Consider the following 11629-nt stretch of genomic DNA (forward strand, 5'->3'; position numbering starts at 1 on the left):
AGCCACAGTCTACCAGTGCACGAGGATGAGGAGGGTCACCGCGCGAGCTCTGGTCATCCTGGTGGGGGTCTGTGTGACGGCCTCTGAGGACCACCGTGGACCATGTACCAGCCCTGGTCAGTGACAAACAAAGAGTTAAACAGTTATTCATCAACGTCTTCTTCTTTTTCTTTTTCTTCTTTTTCTTCTCCTTTTTCTTTTTCTTTTTCTTCTTCTTTTTCTTTTCTTCTTCTTTTTCTTCTTTTTCTTTTTCTTCTTCTTGAAGAATGTTTTCATAAATTGTGTCTACTTTTCCAACACTTTCACCCCATCAGTCCACTCTGTTGCTTTACATCTGCATTACTTTCACACAAAATGTTTTCATTCAACCACCACTTCTTCCAAAATGCGTTCTCTTCCTCAACAGATTTGGCATTTATTTGTTTGTTTGTTTGTTTTTGTGCGTTTGTTTGACTGAGCACTTTCTTCATAATGAAATGTTGACATTAGAGACTTGTATAGTTACATACTGCAATGGCAGTGACATTTTAAAAATCTGATTTTAATGAAAGTCACTGAATCATTCTTGGCCCTGATGGTGTCCAAAGGGAGTATCTGACACTAAATAAAAAACACTAATGCAATCAAATCAATTTTCTTATTAATCTTTAACATATCTAAGACTCTAATCACCACCAGTTGCCTTACTTTGTAGATCTGATCTACACTATGTAGGCCACATGTATAAATGATAAGTTGAGGCATAATATTGTTAAAATCGCACTCAGTTTTCAGGTGATTCTCATCTTTTTTTGTTTGGATAGTTACCTCCGCCAAGGAGGTTATGTTTTTCCAGCGTTGGTTTGTTTGTCTGTTTGTGTGTGTGCAAGATAACTCAAAAAGTTACAGATGGATTTGGATGAAAATTTCAGGAAATGTTGATACTGGCACAAGGAACAGATGATTCAATTTTGGTGGTGATGGGGGGGGCTGATCTGCCTTGACAGAGGTCTGTGCTTTTCTAGTTTATAAATGTAAATATTTTCATAATTTAATGTTATTTTTTTGCACTAAAACAAAGAGAACTAGAAGCACTCGTAGAGCGCAGACCTCCACCAAGGCAGATCAGTGCCCCCCCCCCACCCCCGATCACTACCACATTTTAATCATTTGTTCCTTGTGCCAGTATCAACATTTCCAGAAATTTTCATCCAAATCCGTCCGTAACTTTTTGAGTTATCTTGCACACAGACAGACAGACAGACCAACGCCGGCAAAAACATAACCTCCTTGGCGGAGGTAAATATTTGGAATTGTCATTATTTATACACCATTCTGTTATTATTTTACTGGTCCGGCTCAATTGAGATCAAATTGGGCTGAATGTGGAACATGAAAGAAAATGAGTTTGACTTCCCTGGTCTAGGCCTAAAATGAATGCAACTGGAAGGATGATATGTGCGACAGAGCATCAGCATTGTGTGGCATGCATGAAGAATCTAGAGTAAACTTGTATGTGAGACAGTTTATGCAACTTAGCTGAACCACAAAGGCAGTAACTCTGGTTTACCTTCAGTAAACCACAGCCAGAGATTGTTAACATTCACACTGTCATGACTGAAGTAGAAGTACATGGGGTTGTATTTAAAAAAACAGACTGATTCAACTTCTACAAGTGAAAAAGAACAGGCTTTGAAATGCACTCAAAAACAAGTATCTTTGTGGTTATTGTTGGTATGTTCCACTACAACAAGATGCTATTTTTGTGTTCGTTGACTGTGATATGTACCGATGACCGCCCGAATGATTGTCATTTCAGTGTCATTGCTCCATCTCTTTATCTTAAAATCTGCCTCGATACTGGGGTTGCACACAATGACGCACAATGAAAGTACTCAAGTAAAATACAGATAACTGAGAACTCTACAAAGTACAGCTACAGAGTATAGTGCAGTTAGTTGCTTAATCTGACCACGGATAATGTAACACAGAAATGACATGAAGGGTCAGTAGAATTTCCCTTTTTGTAAGCTGTTTTATTTAGCATTACAACATACAGTAGCTTACTGTAACACCTAACAAACAGGACACACACCTGTATTAGTAATGCATCAAGTAGTTTGTGTTTTGTTGATGAAAGTACACACTGTGAACATGAAAACTCTCATTCCATGGGTGTTTTTAGCCCATTTTTGGGGGTGCTGAAGCACCCCTAAATTGATTCCCAGCACCCCTAAAATATTTTAAGGTTGCTGAAATTTTTCTTTTTTCTTGTGTACTTTATGTCCATACTTAACATGCTAGAAAAATGTCAAAACCATATACAGTACATGGTTGAAACACAATATTTTAACAGCAAAAATACAGCACCCCTCACCCATCTAGTCTCAAAAATGGTTTGATCCACTCCGTCCCTCCTCCCTTTCCCTGACTCGGACTCTGGGCTCTACCTGTACAGAGCAGTGTGCAGGCGCTGCCTTCTGAAGTTGGGTGCAGTAGTGGTGGAAGTACCTCGTGGAAACCAGGACAGTTGTTTACTTCTACCACTTAATACCAACACATTATTATCATCACCAGTCCCAATTTTAGCTGCACTGAAACGTAGATCACTGTTTATGCTGTTAGGTGGGAGTTAGCTGATGTTTTTTTCTTTCTAGCAAAGGTTCCATGTGGTTCAGTCCACCTCTGTCCTCTGTTTGAACTGGACTGACAGAAGCTGCTGTTGTGTCTGTGCATGTGTTCAAATTAAAGACAAGGTGATACTGACTTTATGTGACTGGACAACTGACTGGATGACCATTAACTCCTAGTGTGTGTGTGTGTGTGTGTGTGTGTGTGTGTGTGTGTGTGTGTGTGTGTGTGTGTGTGTGTAGACAGGAACATACAATTGTTGTTGTTTTTTTGTTGTTGTTGTTTTTTTGGGGTTTTTTTTCTTTCAAAAAAAAAAAAAAAAAAAAAAAGCCAGATTCAGGTAAGAGTTTAAGATCAACTCGTGTAACTTAATTTTCCACAACAACCAAATATTCTATTACAATGATGTTATAAGTTGAATAAATGTACCAGTTTATGTCTCTTATTAGATATAAAACACATTGTTTGGTTATTTGCCTTTTGGTTAAAGCGCAAAGAGAGAGAGGAGAGCAGAGAGATACTTAACATTCACACTGGTCTACAATTTTTTTTTAGAAATTATCTGCCTCAGAGATTAAATGTGCTAAATGTTATGTATTTTAATCAGATTAATTGGAAAACAAATGACAAAAGTGCTGGTTTGCTGATGTTTTGACGGTATACGATGGTGTGTTCTTCCACATATGTGTTGGTAGATCTGACACTAATATTCCTCTGGAGTTAAACCCATTCTCGCATATATGTATATGTATATGTTTATGTATATGTAGAGGAGCTGCTGTATCAAAATGGAGGATTGTCTTCCACCAGAAATTTGGGTTAGGGTATGTTTCTTTTATGATTCCAATCCATTCCTCTTTTACTGTGGCTCAGCATTTAAATGACTTTTATCAGATTTGATGGTTTAGTCACAGAGTTTCTCATGCCCAAAAAATTTTACGCTTTTCTTTCACAAATGTGGGAATGATGGTCTGAAATTGCGTTAAAATGTATTAAACAGTGAAATTTCTCTTGCCTGGCCAGCCAGCACTCTGGGTGCTCAGCACCCCTAAACCTCTGATCCTAGAATCGCCCCTGTGTCATTCTTTTTTTTTTTTTTTTTTTACATATTTATTTATAATTTTTTGGTACAGATTTAAGTTTCATTGAACATTTGAATATTCAATTTCAGAAGCATTAAGCATGTCCCATTCTTATCACTCCCTCACCCTCCCACTCCTGGTCCTCCATAACATACTTATTACCTCCGCCAAGGAGGTTATGTTTTTGCCAGGGTTTGTTTGTTTGTTTGTCTGTCTGTCTGTTTGTCTGTCCGTTAGTGTGCAACATAAGTCAAAAAGTTATGGACAGATTTTGATGAAATTTTCAGGGTTTGTTGGAAATGGGATAAGGAAGAAATGATTAAATTTTGGTGGTGATTGGGGGTGGAGGGGCCCACGGGGGGGCCCATTTCCAACAAACCCTGAAAATTTCATCAAAATCTGTCCATAACTTTTTGAGTTATGTTGCACACTAACGGACAGACAAACAGACAGACAGACAAACAAACAAACAAACAAACAAACCCTGGCAAAAACATAACCTCCTTGGCGTGGGGGGGGCCCACGGGGGGGGCCACTGATCAGCCTTGGCGGAGGTCTGCGCTCTCCGAGTGCTTCTAGTTAATGATAGTAATTTTAAAAAATGGTGCTCATAAAACAAAACAGGTAAAATAAAAAACAAATAAAAGAAAATAATAGAACTAAAGAAAAGAAAAACAACAGCCTAATAATAGACAAATCTGCTTATTCACAACTACTTCCTACACACAAGATATGGACATGTAGTGTTATTAATATTATTAGAGAGTACACAAGTATATATAGCCCGCCAAACAGGAAAAAAAAAAAAAGGTGTGCATGGGGAAACTGCACTAAAAGCATTTTTTAGAGTTTAGAGTGTCTTAAGTTTTTTTTAAGTATTTAACCATGGAGCCCCTACTACTTGAAATTTTGATGGCTGACCTCTCAAATTGTGTTGAATCTTCTCTAAATATAAAAAAGCATGAGGTTGCTAAGCCATGAAGTTGGTTTTGGTGCAGATGTTGATTTCCATCCAAACAGTATTTGTCTTCTAGCTAATAATGTTGAGAATGCAATAATGTCCATTCTAATGTGTTTGACTCCTTTCCTTTTTGCTCCCTTCCAACCAGTTTGGATGCTGCCAGCACCGAGGATCAGTCATTTACAGCCTTTAAGTGATGAGAAAACTCTCAGAGTAAGATGGATGTTGAACTGCAGTGACGTAGTGGTGGATTTTTATGAGATCCAGGTCAGCCGCACTGAATTCCACACCATTATTTACAGTGTAAGTACTAAAAAAGACTGACCCACTGCATTTCATGCCAGCTGTATAATACTGGTCAATAGACTGGTGTATAAAAGCGTCATCCCAGTCATACATTGTTTATATTGATGTGTGACATAACTGAGCTCAAATAACATGTATTTTTCCATGTAGAGAAATGTGAGTGCATGGTCTGCGGAGTCTGAGAACTACACACTGACATGGACGTCTGCCGTACCTCTGAACTGTACGGACCACTCCGTCAGGATACGAGGTTTCTACAGGCAGTCTGGACCCAGTCCTTGGAGCGACTGGGTTACCAATAAAGGTGAACATGATCTTACCCTGGTACTAGATCTAATGCAGGGATGTCTAACCCTTTGTCTTTCAGGGGCCACATTCAGCCCAATTTGATCTGAAACAGGCCAGGAAGAAAATAAGAGCAGCATATTCAGCCTAGAAATAATGACAGTGTTTTAGTGCAAAAAAATAACATTAAATTATGAAAATATATACATTTACAAACTGATTGGAACCTTGGGCCAGATTGGGATGCATGGCGGGCCAGTTTGGCCACCGGTCAGTTGGCAACACGGTGGTGCAGTGCATAACACTATCACCTCACAGCAAGAAGGTTCAATTCCAACACCAGCCAACAGGGGGGTACTTTCTGTGTGGAGTTTGCATGTTCTCCCTGTGTTTGCGTGGGTTCTTTCCAGGTACTCCAGCTTCCTCCCACCATCCAAAGACATGCACTGATGGGCTAATGGGTTAATCTGAATGGCCCATAGGTGTGAATGTGAGAGTGATTGGTCGTTCGTCTCTATATGTCAGCCCTGCGATGAACTGGAGACTCATCCAGGGTGAACCTGCCTTTCACCCATAGGTAGCTGGGATAGGCTCCAGCACCCCCCGCAACCCTCTGGAGGATTAAGTGGTTTTGAAGCTGGATGGATGACATCAGTCAGTACATTTATAGTCACTATTTGCAGGCATTCATTCATTATAAGTCAATTTAACTTTGCATTTTTATTCGTGTGTTTATATTTTTGTTCAGTTTATCTAAAACCTTTAGAAGTTAATGGATTCATTTAGTCGTAAGTGTGTTTTGCACTGGAGCGCAAAAGAATTTCTAGACATTAGCAAACTCCATTTGTCAGCTAATGTAAACCTACATACATGATAACAGACAGGGCACTGACTTCCATGTAGAGGACCCAGGTCTGTCTGCCTGCCTGTCTGTCTCCCTGTCTGTCTGTCTGCTTGTCTGCCTGTCTGTCTGTCTGTCTGCCTGCCTGCCTGCCTGTCTGTCTGCCTGTCTGTCTGTCTGTCTGTCTGCCTGTCCGTCTGTCTGTCTGTCTGTCTGCTTGTCTGCCTGTCTGTCTGCTTGTCTGTCTGCCTGTCTGTCTGCCTGTCTGTCCGTCTGTCTGTCTGTCTGTCTGCCTGTCTGTCCGTCTGCCTGTCTGTCTGTCTGCCTGTCTGTCTGCCTGTCTGTCTGTCTGTCTGCCTGTCTGTCCGTCTGCCTGTCTGTCTGTCTGTCTGCCTGTCTGTCTGTCTGTCTGCCTGCCTGTCTGTCTCCCTGTCTGTCTGTCTGCTTGTCTGCCTGTCTGTCTGTCTGTCTGCCTGCCTGCCTGCCTGTCTGTCTGCCTGTCTGTCTGTCTGTCTGTCTGCCTGTCCGTCTGTCTGTCTGTCTGTCTGCTTGTCTGCCTGTCTGTCTGTCTGTCTGCCTGTCTGTCTGTCTGTCTGCCTGCCTGCCTGTCTGTCTGCCTGTCTGTCTGTCTGTCTGTCTGCCTGTCCGTCTGTCTGTCTGTCTGCTTGTCTGCCTGTCTGTCTGCTTGTCTGTCTGCCTGTCTGTCTGCCTGTCTGTCCGTCTGTCTGTCTGTCTGTCTGCCTGTCTGTCCGTCTGCCTGTCTGTCTGTCTGCCTGTCTGTCTGCCTGTCTGTCTGTCTGTCTGCCTGTCTGTCCGTCTGCCTGTCTGTCTGTCTGTCTGCCTGTCTGTCTGTCTGTCTGCCTGTCTGTCCGTCTGCCTGTCTGTCTGTCTGTCTGCCTGTCTGTCTGTCTGTCTGCCTGTCTGTCCGTCTGTCTGTCTGTCTGCTTGTCTGCCTGTCTGTCTGTCTGCCTGTCTGTCTGCCTGTCTGTCCGTCTGCCTGTCTGTCCGTCTGCCTGTCTGTCTGCCTGTCTGTCTGTCTGTCTGCCTGCCTGCCTGTCTGTCTGCCTGTCTGTCTGCCTGTCCGTCTGTCTGTCTGTCTGTCTGCTTGTCTGCCTGTCTGTCTGCTTGTCTGTCTGCCTGTCTGTCTGCCTGTCTGTCCGTCTGTCTGTCTGTCTGTCTGCCTGTCTGTCCGTCTGCCTGTCTGTCTGTCTGCCTGTCTGTCTGCCTGTCTGTCCGTCTGCCTGTCTGTCTGTCTGTCTGTCTGCCTGTCTGTCTGTCTGTCTGCCTGTCTGTCCGTCTGTCTGTCTGTCTGCTTGTCTGTCTGTCTGCCTGTCTGTCCGTCTGCCTGTCTGTCCGTCTGCCTGTCTGTCTGTCTGTCTGCCTGTCTGTCTGCCTGTCTGTCTGTCTGTCTGCCTGTCTGTCTGTCTGCCTGTCTGCCTGTCTGTCTGTCCGTCTGCCTGTCTGTCTGTCTGCCTGTCTGTCTGCCTGTCTGTCTGTCTGCCTGTCTGCCTGTCTGTCTGCCTGTCTGTCTGTCTGGTGTGAAAGTCCTCATGTCTGTCTTTTGTTCACGTCAGCTCTTGTGTTTCTCTGCAACCACAGAATTAGCTGCCGTTAGCTGAGAAATGACATTAGCTAACATCAACAACTGAGCAGCACAACACAGACTCCAACACAAACATCTTACATTGGCAGACATGAATGTTACATACATTAAAGTAACAGTAGTACTGTAGTTGGTCTCTGCTTTAGTTTTCTACTAACAGCTCTGGAGAGCCAAGCCCCAAGGCGCTGTATTTTGGAGAACATTTATGACATTCAGTAGCGAGACATAAGTCATTTTTGGATTCCCTTTGAATCATATTGTAATTTACTTGTTTGATGTTTATCCATTTAAAAGATGATTGTACAAGTCAAGAAAAACTGTGGTAAAACTATTAAACCATCAGACTGTGAAAATACATCATGGCTGAAAGTCATGGAAATGATGTCAAAATAACTTTTTCTCTCCGTATCTGGTGAGAGTGACTGAAGATGTCTCTGCACATTTGCATAAATTGACTGTAGGGATTTTGACCTTTTCACTTTGCTCTTGAAGCAGGAGGTAAAACACACCAGGGCAGTGGGCATTAGTTTACATGAATCACATGCATCAATAAATGTATTCTATTGAACTGGACTAGATGTTTCTTTACTATCTTTACCACAAACTGCTTTCTTGGCTCATAGAATTATTTGTAACATTGATAAACATATGTATAAATGTTGACACAATTCAAACAGGATCAAAACATGATTTGTCTCCATTGACCACCATTCATATTTTTACCAAAGGGAGTTCCCATGGGGCACAGTGAAACGACAGGACTTTGGCTTTCTTTAGTACTGTTAGCATTACATAGCCTAATGCTAACAATGTCCTCGTCCTAAGTGAGACCAGAGTGTGATGTGTTTGAGTGGAATTCTACAGGAAAAGAAAAGTTCACTGAATAAACAACTATTTAATGAAATCTTGGTTCTATGAAAATCAGAAGACCTCTGTGATAATTTGTAACCTCTTATCAATAGATTAGTAAATTACCAAACCATCGGAAAAGATCTAACATGAAATAAATGATTGTTTTGTGAAACAAGTGACAGATTGAGGTGTTGTGACTCTACAGTCTGACACCAAATCAAACCAAACACACATGACGTTTCATATCTTTTTTCTTTATATGGTATCAAAACCAAAGGCCAAAAACCAAATTCTCATAATCCACTCTGTTGAACCTCAAACATTAGAAGAGGATGACGTCAGAAAACTGATAAGACTGACTCAGTGGTGATGATAGAAGCTTCAGATAATTCACCACAGGTTAACTGTTCTATTCTGATTCACAGGAAAGTACCGTTGATTTTACACCTTTTATAACTTTTCCACTGAGTCTTATCAATCTTTAAGAAGTGAACATGCTTTTCATGTCAAAGATTCACTCTGAAAACAGTCCGTTAAATCCCAAGATAATCTCTAAGTAGCAGATTTGACCTGGAATTCTATTAGGGTTCTATTTGTTTTAGTTTATGTTGAACTGTTCTTTGTAGGTTTTGTACAGTTTTAAAAACTGCCAAATTATGTTTCCACTGGTAGTTTTATTTTTAGTTATAGTTTCCTCTATTTCACCGATAAAATGTCTTATCTAATAACTAACTACAAGCTGCTGTTTCCTTTAAAAATGTAATACCTCTGTCCTCCCTCTGCTCTTCCTCTTCACCAATCTGTACATCAGTGTTGCTCAACACTCGTTGCAAACTCTGTTGCAATGCAACGCCTCCTGAACTTGTGCTCAGCTTTGAGGGATGATTTTATGGAGATTTCAGAGGCTCTGGGCCATACAGTAGTTTAGAGCAGGGGTGTTAAACATATGGCCCATGGGCCAAAACACTGATGGTACTGACTGTATATGGTGTCAAAATGATTTTAGTTCAGGTGCCACATTCAACCCAATTCCATCACAAGTGGATCAGACAAGTAAAATAATAACATAATAACTCATAAATGATGACAACTCCAATTTTTCTCTCTTTTTTTGTTTTAATAATAACAATATTAATAATAATAACAATGGATTACATTCCTATAGTGCTTTTCAAGGTACCCAAAGCACTTTTACATTATTGATCCATTATTCATTTGCTCTTCCATTCACTCTCTGGTGGTGTTAAACTACACCTGTATCCACAGCTGCTCTGGGGCAGACTGACAGAAGTGTGGCTGTCAATTCACGCCAAACAGCCCCTCCAACCACCACCAAACATTCATACACATTCATACACCAGTGTGAGTGACACAGGAGGCAGGGTGGGTGAAGTGTCTTGTTCCAAGACCCAACGGCACATGACTAGGACAGAGTGGGATTTGAGCTGCCAACCCTTCGGCTCTACCTCCTGAGCGTTGGCTGCCCATTTTAGTGTGAAAAAAGACAAAATACATGATGAAAACAAACTATCCTTTCACAAAAAATGTGAATAACCTAAACGACCATGAATAACCTGTAATTTCTTAAAGGGGCACTTGTGCAAGTTTTTAACCTTAATTAAACAGTTTCAAAGTAACTTTGATGGTTAAATGGCTTGTTAGGGAGAGAATGGAGGCTCTCCATCCTTCCCACTAGCATCTCTAGGGTCAAATACGAAAGAAAAAGAATCAAATCAAATTTTTATTTATATAGTACCAAATCATAACAAAAGTCATCTCATGACATTTTGCATTAAGAGCACCAGACGCTCAAGCCAATTTACAGAAACCCAACAGAATCCTCCAGGAGCCAACACTGAGTGACAGTGGAAGGAAAAACTTACTTTTAACAGCAGAAACCTGGAGCAGACCTTGACTCCTGGAGGATGGGCGTCTGCCTTGACCAGTTGGGATAAAAGAGAGTGGGTAAAGAAGGAAAAAAAGAGAGAGATAGAGAGAGACTGGGGGAGTAGGGGGAGACACATGGATGCAGTTAATGCACAGATAACTGAACTAGGACTGTCAAAAGTAGATCAGCTGGTGCTGGTACAAGCACCAACAACCAGGACAAATATCCATGACAGTTAATACCACTACTACAAATGGAGCATGGATGCTGGAATCAGCAACCCACCCTCCCCCACCCACCCACCCCGAAAATTACTTTTTCAACCCTGAAAACGTGGGGTTTTTTGGCAACTTTCAAACCTTCTTCACTTCTGATAAAGTATAATGTAGCAATCTGCTCATGCTGGGCCCTTAAATGTTTTTGTGTGAGACATGTCATGTCTTCAGAGTGCTTTGCACTATAAAAAGTGTAATGTGAAGGTCAAATTATAGGTCAAAGGTCACCCAAATGGTCCAAAATGCATATTTGATGGAATGAAGCTGTTAATGTGGGTTCTTCCAAATGTTGGGCTCAGGTTCTCTCCTCAGAACAAATCTATTGACCACAAACAACTTCCATTCAATAAGACACATTAAACACAACTCTTTACTCAATGTATTCTCCATATCGACATGTCAAAAATAACAAACGGTAGTTTCACATGACTTTGACATTTACATGAATATGTCCCGTTGTGGGCGACACAGTGGTACGGTGGATAGCACTGGTGCCTCACAGACAGAAGGTCCTGGGTTCAATTCCAACACCAGTCAATGGGGGTGGGACCTTTCTGTGTGGAGTTAGCATGTTCTCCTTGTGTCTGTGTGGGTTCTCTCTGGGTACTCTGACTCCTCCCACCATCCCAACACATGCACTGATAGGTTAACTGGTTAATCTGAATCACCCATAGATGTGAATGTGACAGTGATTGTTTGTCTCTGTATGTTCAGCCCTGTGATGAACTGGAGACATGTCCAGGGTGAACCCCGCCTTTGCCTGTAAGTAGCTGGAATAGGCTCCAGTGACCCCTAGTGAGGATAAAGCAGGTTCAAAAAATGAATGAATGAATGAAGTGTTAGTGATTCCCACCAAAATGTGTGCTAGTGTTTCCCGCCACACTAATGGCGACAAATTCAAATGGAATGTACATGTTGCAATATTT

The 11629-nt window shown here is 41.5% G+C and overlaps 1 protein-coding gene across 1 annotated transcript in view; it reads left to right on the forward strand.

Moving 5' to 3' along the window:
• The window catches only part of osmr (oncostatin M receptor), a 33604-nt gene continuing 21975 nt past the window's right edge, over positions 1–11629 (forward strand). Inside the window, exons 1-3 of the mRNA XM_030142565.1 lie at positions 1–116; positions 4802–4956; positions 5110–5263. Coding sequence (XP_029998425.1) covers positions 26–116; positions 4802–4956; positions 5110–5263 — 400 coding nt within the window. The 5' untranslated portion in view covers positions 1–25. The remainder of the gene's footprint in view (positions 117–4801; positions 4957–5109; positions 5264–11629) is intronic.

This window comes from Sphaeramia orbicularis, chromosome 9, assembly GCF_902148855.1.
Source record: "Sphaeramia orbicularis chromosome 9, fSphaOr1.1, whole genome shotgun sequence".
Taxonomy (NCBI): Eukaryota; Metazoa; Chordata; class Actinopteri; order Kurtiformes; family Apogonidae; genus Sphaeramia; species Sphaeramia orbicularis.